Source organism: Balearica regulorum, chromosome 10 (assembly GCF_011004875.1).
Source record: "Balearica regulorum gibbericeps isolate bBalReg1 chromosome 10, bBalReg1.pri, whole genome shotgun sequence".
NCBI classification, from domain to species: domain Eukaryota; kingdom Metazoa; phylum Chordata; class Aves; order Gruiformes; family Gruidae; genus Balearica; species Balearica regulorum.
This window is the reverse complement of record NC_046193.1, coordinates 10016595-10042711: the sequence shown is the minus strand read 5'-3', so window position 1 is coordinate 10042711 and position 26117 is coordinate 10016595. Positions and strand designations below refer to the sequence as shown.

General features: G+C 34.5%; 1 protein-coding gene across 14 annotated transcripts in view; it reads left to right on the top strand.

Moving 5' to 3' along the window:
* Positions 1–26117, top strand: part of ERC2 (ELKS/RAB6-interacting/CAST family member 2) — a 443424-nt gene that overhangs the window by 47205 nt on the left and 370102 nt on the right. For 12 of the 14 annotated variants that reach the window (XM_075762008.1, XM_075762007.1, XM_075762006.1 and 9 more), the window contains exons 3-4: positions 24575–24598; positions 25221–25637. In XM_075762008.1, the coding sequence (XP_075618123.1) occupies positions 24575–24598; positions 25221–25637 (441 nt within the window). The remainder of the gene's footprint in view (positions 1–24574; positions 24599–25220; positions 25638–26117) is intronic. The other 2 variants (XM_075762003.1, XM_075761998.1) reach the window with 1 other exon arrangement.

The following is a 26117-nucleotide window of genomic DNA, read 5'->3' as shown; positions in this document are numbered from 1 at the left end:
ACCATGTTGCTGTAGTCTTTAATAGGAAATGTGTGAGAAAACTTTAGTTGATATTTTGAAGAAGTAGGATTAAATTTCCAGTTAATTTAATAAATTATTTTCCTAACTTATTAAAAAAAAACCCTTTCATTTGTATTTCACTATTAAGATGTTACACATTTCTATTGTTTACCACCTGTGGAAACACATGACTAGCATATATTGTTAACACATTCTAAAATTAGTTTAGTATATGTGCAATTGTAAAGTACCAATAAATTCAGATGTAACTCATGTGCAGCTTTAATACTGAGTTAGGAAATTTGCATGCAGTATTAGCTTAAAAATGACAGGCAAATAACTTAGTTCATTTTAGAAACTTGCAAATTATTCCAAAGTGTTAGTGTATTTCAACTAAGGTGTAATAGATGTACCATATTTTGATAAATATAGAAGGCAGGTACACTGTGACATTTAAACAATTGTAGTGTGTCGCATTTTCAGTAACAGACTTGCAGTATAGGCTGCAAGAAGAAAATTATTTGTTTGCCTTCCAATAATATTGCTAAGAGATTACAATTAAAACTGAGGCTTGCTTGTGAGAGTAGTTGGGCAAAATAGTTTAGGTCTCAGTTGAAATAAAGGATAAAAACATACAAATGGTGAAAGATAACATAGAAAGATGGGCAGGGAAGAGCTAGTTTTGTATTCAAACTCATCCAGCCTCTCATAGTTACAGGTAAACATCTATTAGAGATTTGGTATGGAATAGTCCCAAGAGAATATAATGTGCTGTTTCTTAAATGTGTTATTTTTTAATGTGGAGTGCTCTGTGGGTCAAGTGTTGTCCCTGCAGCTCTTTAATCATTTAAGGCCATAACCGAGTACCTCAGTACCTGCAGGAGCCTGGAGAGGAGAGGACTGTATAGGACCTATACAAAACCCCTTTATTGGAGAATTCTCCTCTGCAAGCTATTGTCTGCTAAGTAACAATGGAGCAATTTAAGAGATGCTAAAAGAAGTGAAAAGTAAGCCTGGCTCTATTGATTATAGATTCACAGGTGTAGTTCTCGCTTAGGTGACACACCGAAAAATGGGCTGCTATTGTACTCGTTAACTGTAGGTGGCAGGAGAGTTGACAAATATCTACGTACCCTTGCAGATAATTGTTCTTACTCTACTATCAGATAATTCATTGGTTCTGTGGCAACCTGATCATAGCAAATTATTTTGTATAACCAGTTGTCTTTACTATACAAAAGAAACTGTCTAATTTTAGTTGGAGACATAGAAAAGAATTATACCTTATGGCCAGTCAATGTACTGTAAATTCCTGGCCTCTTTGTCCATGGTCAACTAGTATGCTAAGTTTTGAAAACAGTGGTGTAGAGAGATTTAAAAATACTTATTGTTATTATCTTTCATGTTATGATATGAGCAATGTTCCGTGGCAAAAATTCCACAAAATATGGAAAACTCCAATTAACTCCATAAACCTACAGTTTTTCTACCAGATTGAATGTAGGAGTAACCGTATTCCCCCAGTCATTAGAGTCCAAACCTGATAGAAACTGTTTTGTTCATGCTTATTTGTATCATATTATTCAATCACCCTTGTGTTTGTGTATGCTAAGGAGTCACCGATTACCGAGATACTAATGATATAGTTGGTATAGTCATATAGTATTTTGAAAAGCTTTTTCAGAGTCAACTGTCAAAGGTTCTTAAAAGAACTAATCTGATGTGAAATGAAAATTCCTTCATGTGCATTAATCACTTGTAGAATAACTCTCATGGAATAATAACAGGTTGAAATAAATCAGGAGGATTGCTTATGGAGTCCAAAAGGGATCTTGTCAGTTCAACATATTACTTACATGAAAAAGGGAGCAAAGAGTATGGTGACATCTTTTGTTGATGTTCTTAATCTGACTAGAAAGAGTTGCAGGAGTGTACTGAATGAATGTATAATACAACTGTAAATTAAATTCAATCCTAATAAGTGAGAAGTGGTGTGCCTGAGGGAAAAACAATCGTAAATTTACGTAGGCAATGATGCTTACTGGGCTATTAGCACACAGAAAAGAAGTTTTGGGGTTATAATAAATTTTCTACTGAAATGTCAGTTTGCTCAGTACAGTCAAAATTTTAAAAAAAAAATTGAGGAAAAAGGAATGACACACAAACTAGAGAACATTGCAGTGACAGTTATGTTTTGTAGCTCATCTATGTCCTGAGTTATCTGCAAGTTCAGATCCCCTTCATCTCAAAAAGGATATGGTGAAACTAGAGAAGGTACTACTAAGGAAGGAAGGGTAAACAAAAATATGGAAGGTCTACTAAGGCTGGAAAAGGGATGACAAAAGTGGGATGTAATAGAAATCTGCAAGACTTTGAGCAGCATGGGAAAAAAGTGGGAAATAATTAATATTTCATATTCTCATAAAATGAGAATTGGGAAATACCAGATGAAGGTAGCATGATCAGAATTAGCAAAAAGACTTTTAAACAAAAAATGTAGAGTTAAGCTGGTAGCTCATTGCTGCAGGACTTTGACTTCTACAAATTGAAAAAGTCATTAGATAGATTTATAAGGGTCTTTCAAGGGCTGTTAAGCACATAGATCCCCTATCTGGACCTAGAATTCCTTGAGCTGAAGACCACTGGAAACTGCGGCCCCCTCTGCTTCTGTCTCTCATACTCTTCCCTAGGCATCCAGTATGGGCTGGCTGTTGATCCAGTACAAAAACATCCTACACTGTCTCAGTGTAGGAGCCCCACTGTTGCTTGCCCTTGTTCAAAAGGTGGTTCAAAGATCCCTTTTTTTTTTCTTTTTGTTTGTTGGATATGTAAGACATTTTCTCACTAGATCACGCAATCACAATCTTCTCTACAAAAGCACAGAAAAAAGAAAGCTTTTAGGTTGTATTTGAACTACATTTAAACTGTGGTTACCCTTCCCTGTCCGTAAATTTAAAAGATGAATCACCTGTGCAGACTGTATTCCAAACCTCTCACTGATCTTAATAAGAACAGAGTGATCATACACATAAATAAGGTCATCAATGAATGGTGACATCTTCTGGGCATATACCTCAGTCTGTGTTGCAGACATTCTTTCATCCTGGTTCTCTCCACCAGGAATTCTGTCTCTAAATCAAGAGGAAGAAGTGCCAGAAGGACATCTCTATCTGGAGCCATGCACACAGTGAAACTAAATTAATTGTCAGCACATTTACAGCAGATACTCCTTGTTCACAGGCAAATTGTGTTAACTCGCTTCATAAAAGCTGTTCAAATGCTAAAAAATTTCAATCCCTAAACAAGAGTTGCCACTATCAAATATATGCTTAATATCAAAACTATCAAGTTGATCAGTTAAGGATATTTTAGGAGACTGTACATTTGGGTTTAATAAAGGTTACATTTTATTAGGGAAAATAAAAATGTTGAGGTATGCCATCAGGTCAGGATTATTCTGACCTTTATAGACAAAGCTTTCTTGAAGTGGATACCAGCTATCTTATAAAGCACTTATGTGTGTCCAGTGTCTTGGATTTTAAGTACCAGAAATTATTCAGATTTAACATATGACTTTGAATTAAGAAAGTAATGCCCTGTTCAGAGGAAGGAAGACTGTCAAAAGGGGTTTTAAGTTTAAAATGGAAAGGCCAAAAATGCTTCCTTTCTCTGTAACTTCTAAATAAGCACATTTTGATGTTTCTTTCTTATGTAATGTAAATTTGGATTTTTCTGCTTCCCAATGAGGAGTAAGAGCCAGCAAAAATATCGATATTCTGAACAGTTTAATTAGCCTAAGCTATTGCAGATATTGACATTATTTCTTACTGAAAAAAAATTGAATATTGGCGGGTGAAAGTGTGCTATATTTGGGTAATATTTATAACTAGCTACAGTGCATTCATTTATTTATTGAATAGTTTTATCAGATGCTTGCAATGAATCAGGCTTCAGGACCAGAAAAACGTATCTCTGCATCAGTAATAACATAGTCTTCTGGTATTTTATCTCATACAATTGAATTTTAACACAATAAAAACTACAAGCACACTTTCTTTTGTAGGTAAGTACATAGTTATCAAACTTTTGTCACTGGGATAACTTTCAGCACAGTTTCATGTTGAACAAACTTTAAAAATATGAATTTAGTATAGAAGAATACACAAATGAAGTTGCATAGTAATTCTGAGTAGAGCGGCTTGATTACTAGGGTTTATTCTTAAACTCTTAGTTAAACTTAACAAATTTAGCTGAACAGAGCTCTAACACCAGGTTCCTGAGATGTCGTGTCAGACTACCCAAGTGAGAAATTATCAACTTGTTGCCCTCAACTTATAGACTGTTGCATTTTGTTTCTAGATATTATAAGGAAAAAAGGTGATAAAAGCTTCTGCAGAACAAAATATTAATGTAAAGTCTATTAGGTTACAAAAGTAATTAAAAAAGTAATTAAATGTATAATTTTTCTTTGTTTCCTGATATGTCTGGAGCCATTTTCTCCTTGATTCTATTTTGTGGTAGTTAAAAATAAATGATCCAGCTGGCTTAAGACTTCTCACTGGGCAGGTAAACAGTTGGTGTTACTCTCCAAGGAGGTCAGGATATTTTGCATTTCATCATTTCTGGAATTTATCTTCTATGGCCCAGCTTGATTAAACGTCCTGTGGCACTAGAGAAAAAAGAAGCAATGGTCTTAAAAGAAGAAAAATATTTTTTGACTAATTAAAGTTTAGGACTGTGCAAATTTAACTTCTTCTTCCCCCCCCCCCCCCCCCAAATACTTCTTGTGCTGAACAGAATACAGACTAATCACAGAAGAATACTTGCTTGGAAATATAAATTATTTAATTATTTTATTTGGCAATTTTACTTGCGATAAAGAGGTGAAAGGTCTAAAAAATCAGAGAGCTTTAAGCTCATAGACAACAAAGCATTGTGAACTTGATGTGGGTGTGAAAGCCACAAAAAATATTTTTCCTTGAGGGTTATTTTTCCTTCTTTTTGCAATTGAAGAGAACCAGCAGACCCCTACAGTGATGACAGCATCTCCAGTTACCCTTCTGAAAGGAATTTTTTTGACCAGTGCACTATGTGGGTATCCTTCTACTATTTCGTCTCTGAAATAACTTTCAATTTCCCCCATGCAAGTATAAGTAGATTACACTATAACATATAGACAGCTTCTAGGATTTGAGTGAATTGAGAGATGAAAAGGAACGAGGCTAAATCAGATACATTTTTGCATTTTACTGTAACTAACAAGGTTTTCATATGTAAATGTGCATACAAGGAAAGGGTGTGGGTTTTTTTTGCAATGCATAGCCTTTGTCTTTGAAAGTAATCAATAAAAACAGTGCTTGAGAGATTTTTCTAGAATTTGCTCTGTCGATAAGAATTCATTGTGATGAACAGTTTTGGAACACAGAGGAAAATGGAATGGTTATTGACATCATTGTACCCACATAGTTGATTCTTATTGAATATCGATAGCACTTAATCAGGATTTCTATAGACTGTTTATCAAAGGGAGAAAAATCCTCTCTAAAAAGTATAATAAGTTTTACTAAGGTTTTGCCAGAGTGCAATATTATGGTACACTTTTCTATAAAGGCTTTTTTCATGTTCTCAAAAGTTTCAGAGTAAAAATGGCCTACACTTTTTTCTTTTAGTAGACAAAATTAAATATCTAGGACTGAACTTGTGTTCCCAATATGACTGGGAATATTACAGAGAGGATCTATGTGACAGATGAATCATGGTAGCTGCTCAAGGTATTTCAGTAAGATGACAGTTTGCAGAGGGGAAAAAAACAAACCCCAAAGAGTACCTTTGACATGGCTTGAATAGATCGAATGTGCTGGGTTTTTTGTTAGAAGTGATACCAAGCAGTTCATTATTCCATTGAATTTTGAATTGAGTAAAGTTATTAAAGTATGAAATAGACCTTTGAGCTGCAGCTGTTTGGTTCCTTGCTGCAGACATCAATAAGGTCGGTATGTCATGTTTGTGAGTAAAATTACAGTTTTAAAACTGTAACTTTTCTTGTCATCTTGGGGTTGTTTGCTTTTTTTAATAGAATAAGGGAAATTAATGATAATACAGAGGAATTGAAGCAAGAAGAGAAGTAAAAGCATTGTAGAATTATATCCTGGTTTGTCTTAGATTTAAGACAAAATACTCTTCAAGTCAGCTTAAGACTTGACAAAAGGTGTGTTCCATTGGCCACCTCTGTGCTTTTCTGTGATCATTTGATGTCTCTATCAGATACAGAAATTGATCATATGAAAAAAAAAATAAAGCCTGCAATGGAGTCTTCTGGCTGTCGTTCTGGCAAGTGTTCCTATTAGAGATAAAAGGTAGTGTAACACGTTTTAAGCTCTATTTTATTCTCACTTCTAGGACTTCTCATCTCTCTCTTCTGAACTCTCTGATCACACTTTTTGAAGCCTACTCCTTTTCTCCTCTGTCTTTGAACACACTGGCCATTCTGCTTTTTGCACCTCTACCTCGTTGACTGACAGTTCCATATCATTAAGCGGCATCATTTCTGAAGAAAGGGTCTTAATTTTTTTCTTGTGTTAGAAAAAACCTTCTAATAAATGTGCATAGGATGGCTTCCTATTGTTACTAGCAACTTTATCTTCCCCCTGTGGAGTAAATTGGAAATAATTAGCCTGTGATCATTAATCCATTTGTTGGTTTCAGCAGCAACTTGATCTACAGGTTGCAATTAAAAATGTCTACTCCGAAGTACAAAAGCACAGTGTTATGTTTAATGTTGGTTTCTCTGTGCATCTCTAATAAAACATGTCAGTTGATTTGGAATAATACCGTTTTGTTAAGTAACTATTCTGTTGTCTCACGCATTTTCAATATAGAGCTATACAAGCTTGCCTTCTTGGGCTAATAGAATTCTGACTGTAAAGAGACTTAGACAATATTTACAGAATTAAACTAGCTTTCCCCCTGCCGCCTCCTTGTTTTTCAGGGGTTCTTTTTGCTTGATTTGGGTTTGTTTTGTTATAGTGACTGATACAAGTTCTCACTTATGGTGAATTATGTCCTCTAGAACTTCCTTTGGATTGGGCTTTCTGATCCCCTGAGTAGCATAAAGGTATAATTCAAAGAATTCTGGTGCATATTTTACACCTCAAGGAGCATCTGCATTACTGTACACTTCCTAGAAGGTGACATAAATGCATTTACTTCTTTATAGATTGAGTGAGAAGGCATACTGGAAATTATAGGAGCTGTAGCATGTGGCATAGTGGAGAGCAATTCCCCTGTGATTAATTCTTTGCTGCTACTAGTGATCTCATCTGTACAGTATCAGAATGTATCAGAGCAGGGCCTCTTCCAATTCTTAGTGTGTTTAGATGGCCCTAAATTAGAGAACTGTAATTCAACATTTTATTTCTTCTGGCAGTAGTGCAGTTGTTTGAAATATTAGAAATATTTCTGTGCAATCAGTGCACATAAAACTGTTCAAGAATAGTGGAATAAACTATTTCTGTTACTAGGAACGTGGTGTGAAAATATCACCTTGTAGAATGGTGATTCTCTTGTTTATTAGAGAAGGAATTTTAAATTAAGGGCTTGGAATCATCTTTTCTGGATTTGATGTGAGAACAAGTAAGTATTGCTGATAGTGATAGCTGGGCTAAGAGAAGACATTATAAAGACTAGTTTGGAATATGGGAAAAAGACTAATGCATCATATTGCTTGTCACACTCTTCCTTTAGTTGTAGTGCTCTTTTTTTTTTTTTTTTTTTTATTGCCATATAGGCTATGGGGTGGTGGGGTGGGAAGGGGAGCACTTGTGATTTCAGCAGATTTCCACCTGCTTTGCACTTAAGGATCAACAAACGGCAGCCAGAGCAGGAACAGAATGAAGCTTTATCTCCCTTAGCCTTTATTTAGAAAAGTATATCCCATAACCTCTATATAGAAATTAATTTACCTTTTGATTATTTTCATTTGTATTTTCAATACTGTCTTCAGTTGACCAGATTATTGTGTAAGTAGCTTGTACTGAAAAAAAGTATATTTTTCCCTAGAATTCTCCTAAAATTCTAGTGTGGAGTCTGAATGATATCTGACATAAGAATAATTTATCGTGCAATAATTAAGTGATATAAGAACATGAATGAAGTGCAGGACTGAACCTAGGTAGTCTGCCTTCTGGGAGATTAACTACAGCAATGTGTGAGTTACGAGTTTGCTAGTTTATTTTCAGTCTTTTATGAAAGTCAAGATAGAAATTATAATCAGTGTTGTGAAACAGAACTCAGAAAACACTCTAATCCTTCAAAGGAAGAAAAACATTTCTGTTTTCCTTGAGAAACATTTTGTATGGGCACACCTGTCTCACTAAATAATAATTGCCAATGCAATCTTTGAACACATGTAGAGCAGAAACATTAAAACTTGAAAATCTTTGTAACACCACAGAACAAGCATAATAAAGGATCATGAAGCTTTCTGTTTAAATCAAATGTCTAATGAAAGTTGGTAGATTAGTTGCATTCAGTCATGAAGTTTAATTCACTTTTATATAGTTATATTTATCTTAGAAGTGAAGTTAAAAGCGTGTGTAGCACAGCAAAGAAGACTGTGTTTCTCTGATGTTTATAATTGTTACTTGATGTTTTGCTTTCAACCTAATGATCTCAGTGGAGTTTCTCTCTCTCTAAAGGTTAAACTCTGAAAAAGGTATGGTTTTAATTCCCCATACAGGGATATTGTTATGTGTGTACAGTGGTTCACTGCAAAGCAGTGACAATGCATCCCATCACTTTGGGTTTTTGTGAAGTGGATGTAGTGATATTTATTTAAATACTGAATAATAGGTCACTTTGTCTATCAGATTGTGAAAGACCTTTAGACACACTGGGGTCCATTATGCAGTATGTTTTGCCTATCATAGCTGACATTTATTGTACATTTAAATTGCTTCAGAAATGGCTATAAGGGGTTTTAAACTATTTTCCAACATGATAGAATAATTTTTTCCTGCTCATTTTTGTTTTCTATTTATTTTTACTAGTCATCATGTCTGTGTGTGTACTTGAGGAAGTAACAGCCCCCCTACCCACAATAACACAGATGTTCAAGATTTTGCTACTATATGAGTTCTACTGAAAATACAACACTGTGGGAAACAGTAAGGTTAAAGGAAAGCTGCAACTGGAAAATGTGTTGAGCAAAGACGGATATAAGAGTGAGAACTTGTTGCAAATGTGTATCTAGAGAATATGTGAATGAGAAGGGAGGAATCGGAGGTAGATTCAAGCAAAATAGAAAGCTGTAATGCCTGTTCATATGGTTAATATGCTCCATCTCTTGTGTGCTGATCAAGAGTAAGATAAAATGATTCTGTTATAAAAATGCATCTGAGCAAGAATTAAAAAATAGAAAGATATAATGTTACATAATTTCTTAAAAAGTTGAAAGAGCCCATATATTTTATTAAATTATTGAAAGAAGCTGACAGCTGAGCAGGATGCATGGAGTGTTTTGGCTGACAACCTGAGTATTGATTCTGTACTCTCACCGCCTTTTATACAGCATGGAACAAATCCTCTCTGGTCATACAGTGCAAAAACAGGGGATTAAGGGAGGATGTGTTGAAGGGGATATTCATTCTGATCACAAATCTGTACTTAAACTGCAATGAGTTTGCATTATATAGCCAGCAGATGTGTAAGCATGTGATTTGAGGAAAAAACCCCACCCTAGCAGTTACAACTAAATAATCCTTTTGTACTCCAAGGTGGCTCTAAAATGCCTTACCCACCCCACAGATCTTGTGGTGGTGTTATCTGCAATGTGGGGTAGTGGAAAGGAAATCAGTAGTAGTGGTGCGCTTGTGGAGCTTGCGTTGCTTTTTGTGAATATAAGGCTTGGAGCACAGACCAGATCCTGAAATCACTTTACCTTTTCTTGCCTTAATCGTTGTTTTGTTTTGTGTCCAGTTGAAAAGTGATTGCAGAGCTTTAATAACTCCTTTTTTAATAGCTGTATAAATGGAATAGTCTTACAGCATGCTTACCTAAAAGCAGTTTGAGAAATAAGGAAAAAGCATGATACAGTAGACTGTTGGACTCTTGGCAGAAAAGAAGATAGTGCTAACAATTTAAAATTCAACACTGTGGAATGCATTTGGCCCCAAATGACCCTTAGTACTTGTTTGTTTAGTTGGAGTTGGCATCAAAAGGCTCTCTGGAGGCTTTTGGGCACTTCTTGAGTTTGAACCACTACTAAATAGGAGACCATATGGATACACTACTATTTCAGCACTGTAGTAATTAAGATTACGGTATGTACTTGGAGGAAAAAGAATCCATCAGCATACAAGAAAAGAAAAGTGGTGATGAGTGGGAACATCATAGCTGTAAAGAATCTTCAAGTAGTTCAAAATGGAATATTTGCTGCATTCAGTAGCTACCCTGTAGTGGTTTAATAGTGGATCTGTAGTCTTCGCTGAGAAATTTCTTGCTGTTTGTGGGTTAGTTTCAAAATCATACCATTAGTTTGATATATTTTTTTTCCTACAGAAATATACAACAGATTTTATAGATCATTTAAAGAATGTAAGTCAGTAGTACTTTAAGTTTTAAGTCCTAAATACTTAACTGCTTAATTAAAAGTCAAGTAAGCATTTTGTGCAGTAGCGTTGAATGATGGTTACCGAGACATACTGATTTACCAATTCTTTGATGTATGCAGCTGTACTATTTTTGTAATTGCTGCTTAGGAATGAAAGTCATCCCATTTTAAAACATGCAAGTAAACAGTGCATTTGACTGTTAGTGTTTGCAGTGCAAACAGTGTGATTGTATTCAGCATTGACTGACCAGGGTTAGTGTAACCAGGGGAATGAAATAATTTCTAGCTTAGAAATATTGTGGTTCTGTGTCAGAACTTGGAACAGAGTTAACTTGATTTATTATTAAGTGTGAACTGTAAGTCAGGGTTTAGTTTTGAAAAACTTCTATGGGGAGAAAATAACCCAAACATTTTTTTTTTCTTCACTGTAGCTTTATACATAGTTTTGGGAAAAAATAGCAGCTCTTTTTGATTAGTGAGAGGTCAGCCCGTGAGTTAAGGTTTTAAACTTAAGAATTAAAGGAAAGTTACAGACTAGTAATGCTTTGATGTAAATTTAAACAATATTGTTGTTTAGGGATCCTCTGATCTTCATTTAAGTAATTCTTGAGAGACTACTTGGCTAGGCACTTGGAGTGCTCCAAATTAGAGGGCATTTTGCTACTGAATTTTAAGTTCAGTTGTGTCTCATGTTTGCTTTTTAATGATTATCCTTTGCAAGGCAATCCAGTTTCAGACTCAGGGTTGAATTTTGAGTTTCTACAGATACATCTGTGTATTATATATTGAGGAATATATGTTTGGATTTTATTTATGGCTTAGACTGTTAACTTTATTTTTCCATACTTACAACTTCTAATTCTTATATAAATTTAGTTTGTTTATTTTAGGAATGTGACCATGGCATTTCCTTTGTGTTTTTGTGCTTGTTAATAATTTTCTGCAGGATATGGATTTAGTGCCATCTTGTGGGAAAACGTAATAACTGCAGATTTTATGACAATGTACTGGATTCATTTAGGCCATGAACAAGATACTCCTATTAAATCTGACAAGAATAAATATAGCTTTAACAAAGCTTATTGTGAAACCAAAGTCTTCCAACTTATGAAAGCATATTTTTGTGAACTGCATAGACCTTTTGAGCCCCAAATGTTGTCTCCTTGATGATTTTTCTTTCCTGCTGATCTGTACTTCAGTAACTTAGGATGAAATATCTTTCCAGCTGGTAGTCTTGCTTTGTGATGCATCATTTTTCTCTGTTGGATCTAACTGAGCGCTGTTTTGATGGGAGCTACTGAAATCTCTATATTGATTTTTTTTTTTTTTAACTGTAGCAGAACACGTAGTTCTTTTCAAATTTGTTTCAATGGGAAATGATTATGTATTATGGTTAATCAACTCACAGTACTATTCCTAGTGGAGAAAAAAATTGGAAGCTGAAGAGTGGTCTTTTATATATTTTTTCCTGATTAAAATATAGCAGGGAGAGGTTGAAATTGGAACTTGATTTGTCACTTTTGTATTTCTGGCTTACTAAAAGCTATGCTTGAAATTGTCATGCGAATAACATATGATTTTTCTAGTGCATTATAAGAATATAGCTAGTAAGTTTCAAAATCAAGAGGTGGAGAGAATAAGGTCATATAAAATGTTGATGCCCCACTCCCACAGGTGTCAGTGATGCTATGCATTTGTCTCGTGTGTCAGTGAAGATTTCCTGTATAGAAACTTCAAGCACCCATTTTGCATGTAAATTAATCATGTATGCTTGCAATGCAGTGCTGAGGTTTTGTCTAGTATTCTATCTTTCCTATTCTGTGTCTTTCAATATAGTGTAAAGTAATTGCTGGAATCTTTTTGACAAATTGAAAAGCTATATCAAGCTGTTACATTTTCCTATATTGGTTCTTTGATATGATATGCAAAATGTTAACTTACAGTATGTGCCATATTAGGTCAGCTGAGAAACAAACACATGCTATATATTATGGAAGTAATTATGTTAATATTTCTAATGTAATTCACATCATTCAGTGTTATACTGATAATAGCAACCACATCTATTTCAGTCTGTTATGACCTTATTATTGGAAACACTATTAGACACCTTTATAGTTTTCCTTTATGTGCTTTCTCGTTGATAGCTTTAGCAGAACCTGTACTATGCCCACAGAAATTCCTGTCCTCAGATTTTATTTTAATTTTTTTAAGTGTAAGAAGTGGGATGTTTTTCTTTGGAGGCAGACTGCAAAATAGGAAGCCCAGTTCACACAATTTTTATCTAGTAAAAAGATTGGTTTTATTTTTATTTTTTCAAATAGTGAGTTTTCTACCAGAAGCCCCTAAACTTTATAGCAAAAGATCAAGCAGATAAAGGGAGCGACTGAAGATCAAATACTACAGGTTTTCTAGTGTCTGAAATGTGACCTTATTTACTCTCAATACTTTCATTTTCTAAGTAATTTCTTGACTCAGTGCCTCAAGAAGGAATTCCTTTAATGTAGCTGAACCTCAGTTTTTGAAAAATAAGAAAATAGTAGGCCTTTTTAGCATCCAAGACTTTTGGTATTATTTTGACTGAATCAGCAAGCTGGACAATATATTCTCTCTTTTTGGACAGTAGAAGCTACTTGCCAAATATTTTTTTTTTTTTTTGGCTTATCAGGCTTTTTAAAAGCGGGCAATCAGAAACAATGCATTCTCAACTTCCTCTTCATTAACTGAAGTTTGCACAGTGGTTCATACTGAACTGGTGTTACTGACTATAATCTCATGGATATACCAGGAAGAAGGCAAATATAACTTCACAGATTTTTCAAACAGGCGCATTTCAGCGGTACGTGACCTCAGAAGCAGGAACAGAGCTCAGGTCCCTATGACAAATGCAAATTTTAATTCACATACACTCTGATTTTTTAAATAAATATTCCCCGTATATGCTTTTGGCTTTCATTTCTGGGAGTGCTGTGATCACTGCTAAACCTAATTTCTTCTCAAGCCCCAAAACAGCATTGAAGAATGCTGATCCTATGGCATTCTACAGCTATTGGAAAAAAACAACAACCAAACAAAAACCCCAAACCAATTATGCACTCCCTAGAGTTTTCCTGAGAAAGAAAATTGCACTCCAGCAGATCAGTAATCTCTGCTGAAATATGACAGGGCATATGCTGCTGATCCATGAAGGACATAGTATGTGATTTCACTGTAAGGGGAGTTCTGCATTTTTTCTTAAAGAAACCAAACAAACAACTCCAAAATAACCCCACAAAACCAAACCACAGTTCTGCCCTCTCCCAACATTTGATTAATCAATTTCTTTATTGATGACATAAATTTGTAACTGATTTTAGGGAATAAAAAAAATTAAAACTTGTAGATATGGTGAGACTGTGACAAATAACATCTTAATCATTTTTGAGAAACATTTGTTACATGTTGACAGGTTTGAAGACTGGGGAATGGTCAGTAGCCTTTCCTATTGAAAGTTCATTTTGTACCTCTGCTGCTTTGCTCATTGGTTTGACAAGGCTGACAACAGGAAAGAATCTCTTCATAGCCTCTTCTTACACTGTATAATTTCTGGTGCCTGAAGAAGTCCATGTCTATTGCTCATCTCTTCTGAGTAATAAGCAGTAAACTGATATAGTACAGTTAATAGCATTTCATGGCAGCTGTCATGTATTGACAGTATGAATTACTATAATTTCACTATGTACAATATTTAGTATAGGAAGTGCTCATGGAAACTCTGAAGTATTGAGTATTTTGGTGTTAGAAGGGTTGTTTTTGTAGTAGCACTGTCATCCATAGGTGAAGGCTGATGATCTTCCTGCTCTTTATTGGAGGGTACAGTCACAATGGTTCAGAACATCCCCTGTTCCGAGCTATTGCAGAGGTATTTAAAATCCCAGTATGTTTGGGACCAAATACTGTTTAGAATTGAGCCCTAGCATCAGGGATGACTGAAGTACTAGAGTGCTACTCAAAGGAAGTAAACCTTGGGTTAAGGCTTTGAGAGGTTGAAATTTTTAATGACAGCCATGAAAGATGTCAGATCATTCTATGTAAATACTTTTTTTTGCTTATAAAAAAAGATATCCAGAGATATTTGAAATACCAATATCCTTGAAAATTGCGTGAATGTTTGCTCACTTGTTCTTAGTTATTTGGCTCTTAGAATTCCTATTTAAGGCTTCTGAAATGCTATTATAAAGCTGAATCTGTTATTTCCCATTAACATGCTCAATTATACATGATCTTAATTTGACAATGTTCTGGATTGTCATTAATGTTCTAAGTAATCTTCCTTTGACATTTTTGTGGCAGAGAAGTAATGTGGTATCATCTTCTTGAATTTTTAATGTACCATCTATATATTGCACAAAAGTTATTTTCTAAGATTTATATATTTTTCTCAAATAATTTGTTGGAGGTTACTCAACGTTTTTCTTTAGGCAATTATTTAATGGAAGCAGTTGTAATTGTTGGCAATCCAAAATATTTAGTATTATATTTGCAAAGCTCAAAAACAAGTGATTGACCTAAAAGAATTTTCTATTTAAGCAACAGGTTAAGGCCTTTCTGAGAAAGACTGTGTGCACTGGGCTTATTCAAAGGCATGCAGATGAGAGCTGATTAATGCGTAACACTGCAAAATGGTAAAATACCACAAAAGTATACTGCTGGTTTTCTAGGTGAAAATGTTAGAATGGAAACACTAGAAACAATTTACCTTAAAGGATAATAAGAATAATTTTAGTAGTGACTTTGATGAATGAGACACATGAAATAGACCAGACATAATTAAAAGCATTAAGGCCACACTTGTTTGATCTTGCTGGTAGAAAAAAAACAGGTTTCTTTTGGCTCTTAAACAAGATGTAAAGCAGAGGTGCTGACCGCTTATAATCATTAATGAACCCATATGGACTTTCATAAAAAGAGGTTTGTTAAAATTTAGTGTGTTGGCTAAATTCCATTTGATTTACTTGCTTACTCTGGGTATGGCACTTTTCATGTTCTGGGCATTAAATAAATAATAACCCACTAATTATAAACATAAGAAAAGAAGAAGATAATGCAATCTTGATAGAGGCAGATAATGTAAAAGCTTGACTTTAAACATCACTATGCTGGAAGAAATCTACTTCGTTTATGGAAACTTGAACTTGTTAGAAATCAGGGAGGATTTTTTTTATTTCCTCCATTTTTTGGTTAAAATAGAAACAAAATTTCAATCAGATCTAAATACACAGTGCAGAGTTTTGTTAATGAACAACACTTCAGACTTTTTAAAAAATTTTTTTTCACAAAACTTTAAGAGCTTTGTGTGGGTCTGCAAGTATCTTCTCTGAATAGAACATACTGAAAATACTGGATAATTTATTGCAAATTGTTACCTTCTGAAAGTGAGTGATTATTACTTCAGTAGTACATTTATGATGTTGAGTTAAATATTTTTTGATGGAAAAGTTTTAATAGCAGAGAAGGCAATCCTAAAACCAAAGGCTTCCAGAAGTACCAGACAGTGCATCAGCAGAATTGGAGACTTACTGCTCTGTTTAGATAAAGGGCTGAGGAGATAACTGGAAATCTGCTATTTTGTGAGAAGAGAGCTAGGAACGATTTGATGTTTTGCTTTTTGTTTTTCTTTTCATCTTGTACCTCTTCGTTAACAGTGGGGTTTAGGGGTGGGGCTCTGGCAGGGGTGGAATTTTCTTTATTCTTTGGAGAAGAACTTGAGTGCTTTTGCAGTCTCCTAGACTTCTGCTGTGATGATGTGAAGCTTTGGGGATTCCATTCTGTGACTGCAGTTACTCCTGGCATTAGCTGTAGGATTGAGATTCTGGTTATCTGTGGTAAACCATAGGCAGTCAGAATATAAATTGAAAGGATTACTTATGTAGAGCCTAGGTGATGTGAGGAATCTTGTGTGGGGAGGGTAAAGGTTTATGGTCCCAAATTGTCTAAAAGCTTCCTTTTGTGAACCTTAAGTGCTTCAGTCCCCAAAAAGAGTGGAAATGATTTATCCTGGCAAGAAAAGAGTATCAGAGAAACTGCAGTGCATTAGGGGATGGAGGATTTCTCACAGTATATAGTTTCTTTATCTGATGAGAACAGTTTTTAAATAGGAATACCTAAGATTTATCTTTGAGTGTCCAGGACTGCTAAAACTTGCATTATTCTTACCTGGGTAGCCAATGTTACAGACAGAAATTTTTTTGGGAAAAAAAACACAACCTGCTTTTCTTAAGCTAACACTGATTTTCATGTTATTTTGTGTTTTCTTCCCAGTAAGTTGTAAAAAGTATCTTGAAACAGATTCTTGCAGACGTGTTCAAATACGTGCAAATTTGTCTTACAGGTGATTTTCAGTTTACTAAAATACTATTTAGACATTCTGGCATTGCTCAGCCCTAAAAACATAATAGCAGCATTTTTCCAAAGGGAAGAGGGGAAAAAGGGAGGCCACAATTTTGTCATAACAGTATAATTGGTCTGTTTAAAAATTGTAATAGTGCCAGTAATTATCACCTAAATATCAAGCCTTGTATTTTGCTATGATACTGATGACTTACATGTTTTAATAAAGCTTTTTTTAGTAACTAAAGAACTTGATGTGGGCATTTTTTGTGAATGTGTATCTTTGCAGGTTACTACTCTCAAGGCTTGCTTTGACTTCTTGCATTTCTAAAAGTCCCTTCATCTTGGCCTTCTTGTTCTTATGATTACAAGCTACAAGATGTGACCCATGAGTATTAAAGTGATTTTTATCAATAGGAGAAAATATATAGGTTAATTAATTTCTAGGTTAAAGGAATTGATGACGAAGGTTGTATTGAATTTTTGCTTTTGAGATACTGACTACTTTATGCAAGGTACACCATAAATGAATTCCTATTAGTAAATATAAACTGAGGTAAAATGTACTTTCTCTCCACAGAGATAGGTTTTCTATGTTCTGACTTTGATTAGAGCTGGTTGAATACTAGAAATCCTTCATTGAATAAATAATTCAACAAATAGTATTCAGCTAGCTTACTTCAGGAAAAAAAAAAGGAAGTATTGCATTTTAGAGGCAAGGTGAATTTGAAAGACCTACAATGAGATCACACAGCACAGAAAGCATTGGCTATGCTGGAGAAATGTAGTGGAAGAAAGAAGGAAGGGATTATAGGGAGAGAAATTGCAGACATACAATTAGTTTTTTCTACCCCCAAATACTCCAAATTAACAAATGAACTTCAGTGCTTTAGAGACGGATTTGTGGTACTGTAGATTTCTATTATGAAGAAATATTATTTGACAGAATGACAAACTGTATCTGTGATAGCAGGCCTACTTAGAGCAAAGGGCAAAGCAAAGAAATGAAAAATGACATCTCTCAGCCCACAGCAAACCAGGGAATTGGGAAAGAAATATATTTACAGATTGTGTCTTAAGAATTAGGTGCCAAACTGCTATGAAACTTGCAATACTAAAACATTTTAGCCTACAGTTACCCCTCAGTTATAAATGGAGATGCATTTTTATACAATGACCTCAAGTCTTTAGGTGATACTTTCTTTCCTATCTTATTTGTTTTTCACTGAAATATTTGTGCGAGATGACTCAGAGAATCTGACTCAATAGTAATGAAGTCTGATAGTTCAGATTAAATATAATATCTGTATAAAGAAATACAGATTTAAATGTACGTGACAAGGTTCTTTAACTTGCAAAGCACAGTATTAAGGGTAAGCTTTATTTGACAAGGCACCAAATTTAAAAACATAAGGAAAGAAAAATTAAGCCAGTAAACAAGAATTCTTCCTTTTCAAACACATGGTTCTACCAGCAAACAGTGTTATACAGAAGTTGTTTTATGTCTGTTGCACCTCCAGAATTTTTATTGCTGAAAATGCATTGTGTGCGTGGTCTGAATTTTCTGTGATTGCTCACAAATTACATCTGTCTTCTCCTTTCATCTCTTTCTGTCAGGTCTGTCTTATTCAAGCAAAATTCTTGTCAACTGATCCTCAGTGGTGTTGTTTGGATGCCAGAATTATAAATTACATTAGACAGATGAGCAAATAAATGGGAGAATCCATTTCTTAATTTGTGCTGATGAAGAAAATATCTCCAATTCCCTTTTTGTTTTTTTATTGCAGAAGGAAATAAAGATTTGCACATTTGTCCTTAATATTTAGTTATAAATATTTATAAGTATAATGCTCATACTTGCTTCAGTAGTATAACTAAAGTTAACATACAAATTGGTTAAGATGCAGTTCATAAGAAAGCTTTTTTCCTCGTATATTTGCCACTGTCAAGAGACTAGACTATATCAACTGATGCAGCCCTGTAAATTCTATATTTATATCCCAAGACACAGGGTGTTTTAGTTAGTACATTTTATTCCTTTCATTGCATGCACCATAGAGATAATGTGATCATGCAAGGCTCCTTATTAGGATATCCCATCCCATCACGAAGTTAGCTGCAGAGACTGCTTAAAACAATCATCCATAGTTTGAAGAATAAATTCAGAAAAATACTGTGTTAGACCATGCCTTTTCAAAGGCTATAACAGACCACAAATGACTGACAAAATCCTTTATCACTTCTATGTGCATTAATAAAAGGGAAAAAAGCAGGAGTATATTGACATGTTCAGTTTGGTTTGATTTCCAGCTCTCTTAGAAGTCTGTCATGACTACATCCTGATGTGCTCTCATGTATTTCCATAGTTCCAGCTGCCTGGTGTAAGGTAAGGCACTTCAGCCTTACCTCACATCCCACTTTGTAGTGTGGGATGTCTGTTTGCTGGACCTGTTCTCTTCCTTCTAAACTTGCAGGGTTTTGTTGTCAGTTGGTTTTCACTTTGTCAGATTGGACTATCACATTATATGGAAATTCTGACATTGAGAGGACAGAGACTGTTATCACAGTAGTTATTACTTCTCAATTGTTGTAAACCCAGGTAAGAGGGTCCCAGAAGACAAAGCTAATACATTTTCCATTGTGTTTGGAGTGGGAAAGAAACAGGAGAACCAGGAGCTAAAAATGGAGCTGTGAGAGACAGGAGCTAGAAGTCAATGAAAAGACAGTGGGGGATGAGAGGGAGAATTAGGGCATTAGGTGGGGAAAATAACATTCAAGTCCAATAAAGTAGCTATAGCTCTTTTGGGATAAAGCACCAAAATATCAAATCATCTTGGCTAGATACAGAAATAGTTGTTTGAAATCTACTGGATGATCTTGCCGTCACCCCCTTTACTCATAGTGCTGTACCGAATTATTTAGAGCAGAAACTGTCAACATACTTGGAAACCTTCAGCAGCTCTGGTGTGCAAATTTGAGTGATTCCTGTCTGAGGGATTAGCTTGTTAAATTATCACTACATTAAATAAAGCTACAAGCAATTTGTATATGGATGGATGTATTTTTCAAAATCCATCACTTGATGATAGCGTAAGACCACTTTCTGCCATCAAATCCTTCAGGTTGGCTTTCCCAGTCAGACAGCCACAGATATAATTTATTTCTTTCTTGACCTTACACAAGGTTTGTCACTTCCTTCCATGTTAGCAGCAGGTAATTTTTTACATGTCAGTATATTGGATTCTTCAACATGTTCTTTGCTTTTGGTGCCAGAGTGATGGTGCAAAGTACAAGAAGCTGTGTACTTCTGTAGGTGGACTAGCAATTTTAAATCAATGAGTCTCCTTGTGATTTTCTTTTCCTCCACTGTTCACCATTTATCTAAGGCTTTGGGATGCTCTGAAAGTGCTTATGTGCTCTGGCCTAAGGCATACTGTGGCAGGACAGTTCTCTGTAGGCAATTCCTTTGGGAATACCCAGTTAGCACAGATTAGAGGAACCTCCTTGTATAGAATGTGAATTGGAATCCAGGAAGGGCCATTAATTGATCTTCCTTTCATAGTTTTGTTTCAGTTTATGGGGAAACAGTTTAAAACCCTGCACTATTCTTAATTCAGAGAAAGACTATTGGAACCTCCTGTGTAGTTCCATGGATTGCCTTTTGGAGTTGGGCTATAGAAAAGTAATGGAAAAGTTTTGAAAGAATGATTTATCTATTACCAAGAAATTGGCATGGAAATATTTCTGGTCAACTGGTCTGTTTTTAATAGACATTATGAAAAATATGATAGATACTGCATGGGTTTTTTTAATCCCATAAAGTTCTATGTCTATGTAATGACAGCAGTGTGACACATATTCACAGCACTCCTACATTCCTCCCCCACTGCAATTAATTATACAATTTCTTCCCACCCTCACAACACTTGTTCATTCCTTTTCTTAGCTAGCTGCAGAAAAAAAATCTGTGCCAGCACTAGTCTAAATTTGGTCCATCATATTCAAAGAGACTTCGAAGTCTTGAAGGTGTACAAAAAAGGATTCTCTTATGTCAAAGTAGCAGTAGTCTGCCACAGTTGAGGCTGTTAGTTTTAACATAAATATTGAGAAGCAGCCACAACTACTGTTGTGCTCAGTGACAAACATGGTTATGGGTGGAACCTAAGAACTGCATAAATAGGTTGCTGTGGGACAGAAAAAGAAGTTATCTCATTTATCTTAACCAGAATTGCTGTTTGAGTTCTGATTTCTAATTATTTGTGTGTTGATCCAACAGTTTTGGCTTTTACAGCTTGCGTTCAGAAGGGCTGTATGTTAGCAATGTGTATGTTGTTTGCTTTTATTTTTGTCTTACAACATTTTAAATATTTTAGAAATGAGTTTCCCTTTGTTTAGCTAGTGTTAAAGGCATATAGGCATTTAGTGTACAGGGACTGCTTGACTTTTAGAAACCATTCATTTGTAAATAGTTTTTAGTATCAAGGAATAAATATTGTCTAATTTAACACAAGGTGGATGTATCTTAAATCATTCAGATTGGAGAAAACAATTATTTTCTTTTGACTATTTCTAGACTACTGGTAGTTGCTGAATATTGCTGTTGCTTAGTAGTCAACTAACTTTGGAATGCAGAGGATTTAGTTTACTGTGCTTATGCAAAGTAAATTTTATATGTGTGTTATTTCAGCCAGCCATTTTTGTCAAGAATGTATAGATACGAGCTTCATTCTTCACATAAATGCCCTGGGACTGAAACTATGGCTAAATGCTGATGTGGATGCCAACTTGAAAATTAATTAATTAAAAGGGAAATTTCTTTGTATAATGTTGAATGAAATTTTATTTGATCAAAAGCATTTCACTTAGAAAAATTCTAACTCCATTAAAAAAAAGACAATTTAAAAGAGTATGAAAAAGTTTAAATCTGTAAATTTCTAACTTGCTTCTTGAATTCTTCTGAGCTTTTGAGAAGTGCTATTTGCCAAGCTTGATGCAAAGTTATGAATAGTTTTAAATGGATACAAATATATTTTTCCATAATTACTCGTGAAAATTTTAAACCAAAAACTTGGTTTAAGCTCTAACCAAGGCTTCCTTTCATAACAGGAAAAACAAGTAAAGATGCATCAGATAGGTTAGTTATGATTCCAAGTCTGAAGTTGTAAAAAATGAAGCTGTTTCCCTAAATTATAAGATCAAATGAAAATTTTTATATAAATTTTATTTTTTATTTAATTGTGATATTTTAAGTTTTTGTCACATTTGCAACACACAATTTCCTTTGAAGCCTTTGAATAAAAATGTATTTTTGTAAATGGAAGCTGTGAGTCTCATGCATAATTGCTTTCTGTCAGAAGCTGGGGTTTAAGCACCACCCCCTCCTACTCTCCCCAACCAGTAACAACAACAAAACCTGAACAGAAAAAAAAAAAACCCTCTTCCTTCAGCTTCAAGATAGAAACGTGTATTATGAATTCTTAAATACTTTAAAAAAAATCCCTTACCAGTCGTGCCACTGAAACAAACGAGTGTAATTTTAATGCAACATCATCAGCTAAGCTAAAATGCTCTCAAAGATGAGAATGGAGATACTCCAATGTATTCTTTGAGGTGTCTGTCACATTTTTTTTTCTGATAATTTACTTTTTTTTAAAAAGTGAAATGATACTTTTACCTGATCCCTTGCCTTTTCCATATCAATAGCCATATATTGGAGAATGCAATGTAACATGAAGGTGGTTTCTGGGTGTCTTTTTCCTTTTCTTTTTAATACTCTTGAATCAGGATTTCATCCATATTTCTGCTCTAATGCTAGTGAAGGAAAATGTTTTCCTGTATGAAGGAAACTAGTAATCTCTTTAGTAAAAGCTGAATTATTTTTAATTCAGTAATTTCAAGCATCTATTCTCCTCTGACTTTGTGTTACAAAGCTACAAAGGATTAGAGAATACACTAAGTCTATATTTTCTTACGCAAGATGTCATTTAGTTTGGAATCATCGCAAAACCACTGTATTGGCTGGTTAAGGTTATCTACCAAATCACGCCCCTATGATTTTGCATAGTGGAAAAAGCATTTAAAAAGAAATGGATTTGATTCTGTTTACTTTGCAGAATTACTGCCTTCCCATCTTTTCATTAATTCACTCAAGATAATAATTGAATATCATTTCTGTACTATTTGAAAATTTGACTGGGATTTATGCACTGAATTTCTGTGCTAAAACTGTCAGTCTTGGGGTCATAAAGACTCAGTATATTAGTAGATTTAAAGTGGGAAAATTGCTACATCTAGAGGAGTTTTAAGGTTTTTTTGGAGTTTTTAAGTTTATATAAATAATTAATAAGATTATGAGATTGAGAACAGATCAGAATTACCATTAAATAAAAGCAGAGCTGTAAAGGAGTAGTCTACATTTGTATGCTCTTAACTGAGTGTGTGACTAATAAAATGTAAATATTAAGAGAATTAAGATCTGCATGTTAATTACAACACTGCTATTTAATGATAGAACAGATTCAAAGTGTCTAACTGTACAGAATTCTACCACTGGCAATATTTTTTCCATTTGAAATAACTGATAAAACATATTATTTCAAAAGGTTATTTTCTTAAGGTTTTGCTTTTTTCAGGTATTTTAAATTATTGTCACAAATCGACAGCTTTTAGAAGTAATTGTGCTAAACATGAAGGTAGTAGCAAATGAAAGGAAAAGCCTCCCATACTGAGTTCATGTGTTGTTTTGTGTGTGTGTGTGTGTGGTTTTTTTTTTGTCTGGTGGTTTTTTTTGGTGTGCGTGATTTGTTGTTTTTGTTTGTGTGTGTGTTGGGGTTTTTTTTGATCTGTGTTTTTCTTGTTTGGTAGTTGTTTTTTTTTTTAGTGTAGGGTTTTTTTCTTTTTAGAATGTGGAGTTGCAGAATGGCCATTATTGCAAAAAAGTTTGGTGCCATGCATTTAAGTCCTATAATTCCTGTAATTAAATGTCTTCTGGAACAGACTGTGTGGGTATTCAGGAGTTCATATTTCCATAAATTCAGTATACTGTGTAGGCAGAGAGTAGAAGGAAAAAAAAATAAGAAGCAAGCCAAATTGTCAGAAAGAAAATTAATCTGAAATGAAGATAATAAACCATAGTAATTTAGGATAATTGTCTGTTCCAACTGCAACATGGGCAAAGTCCTTTTTTGGTTTGTTTCATGTTGAATAAGGAGTGCAAGATTTACCTCTTGAAGAGAGAAGGGCCCCTGTACTCAGATGTAGCACAAATATTTTGGGGCGAGTCACTAGGTTTTGAAAAGCCTTAAAGTGTGAAAGAACAGTAAGATTAAAATAGGAATGTTGTTATTCACTGTGCGATTAATTATTTCAAATACATTTTACTTTGTCACATCTATTGATTACAGTCTGTCTATAGGTTTATATATTTGGGTACTGTGAAGTTGTTGGTGCCTTTCTGTATAACTCAATAAAATTATTTTTTCTGTTGAAGGTACTTTTTTTGTTGAATTCAGTTCTTTCTGTTGAATCTCCTTTGCTTGCATCTGACCTTTATTTATGTTGATTTTGCTTCATTTTTTCATTTACCATGCTGTTCAGTTTTTGGATGCCAGGAGAACAAAGGTTTGTCCACTATTTGCAGTCAATTTATTTTTCAAAATTCAGTATTGCTTATTGTGTTTTTTGTTTGCTTGTTAGAGATACAGTAATCCTGTTTACTAAACACATTCATAGCTTTAGTTGCCAAAAGAAAAACAACCAACCAACCAGCCCCAACTCAGCCCCTCCCCAAAGCCCCCTTCAATTATAGTGAGTGCTTTGATTAACTTTATAAACAACAGTACTGTTGAGCACCATGAAGGGCAGAATTACCTTTAGTCTATGAAGTAATTTAGAAAACATGGAATACTGAGTCTTTCAGCTTTATAGGTACATATTGACTGTACTAATGGATGTGTCACTGCCTAGTCTTTGGGTTTGTTCGTTTACCTTTCTTTGCTATTTATTTTATCTGTAGCTGACACTATTTTTTGTGTTGTCTTTTTTTTTCTAGAAGCACTTGAAAGATATCATTACCAATAGTCATATGCATTTGCTGCTTTATAAGGTCATTTGATATACTTTCATCATTGATTCTAATGAATTTTTGTAACAGCGTACAACAAAAGTTTAATCAAAGACTAATGCTACAGTCAGATCCTAAATTTATTTTTTTGTCTGTCTTTTCTTCTTTTCTTTATTGCAGCATCTGCAAATGACAATCCAGGCGCTTCAAGATGAGCTTAGAACCCAGAGAGACCTTAATCATCTTCTCCAGCAAGAAAGTGGAAACCGAGGGGCTGAGCATTTTACTATTGAGCTCACAGAGGAAAATTTTCGAAGACTTCAAGCAGAACATGATAGACAAGCTAAAGAGCTTTTCCTATTGAGAAAAACACTAGAAGAAATGGAGCTTAGGATTGAAACACAAAAGCAAACACTAAATGCCAGAGATGAATCAATAAAAAAGCTTCTGGAAATGTTGCAAAGTAAGGGTTTGCCTTCTAAAGGAATGGAAGATGACAATGAGAGAACTCGAAGGATGGCAGAGGCTGAATCTCAGGTTAATCATTTAGAAGTGATTTTAGATCAGAAGGAGAAGGAAAACATGCATCTTAGAGAGGTAAGGAAAAGCACATTTTTTTGTTTAAAAGATATTGTCAAAGTACTTGCTGTTTTAGAAATACTCTTTAGAGTATCTAAGAGTTTTCTTTTTCTGCTCTCATTTTTTCTTAAAACAAACAAAACCCACAAAGAAATACACAAACCAAACCATGCATTTGTTTTACATCGGTAATAAATATACAGCAGGACATTTGAAAGTAAGTATAACAAATTATGGAAGAAAAGTAACTTTATTTGGGGCTTGTTGTCTCTGACATTGCTTTGTGTAGTTTCTGTATTCTGTTTTCTTTGTATTTTGACAAATCAGTGTTTGGCAAATGAAGACTAGAACTACTGAAGAAGGAATTAACACCTGCTGCTGTAAACAAAATAGTCATGAATGCATGATACTTTTGATTTTTTTTATACCCCTTGTGTTTGAAGTAGGTGTTTTAAAATGTTTTGCCTTTCATATAAACAAAGGCTTATGCCTATGTGT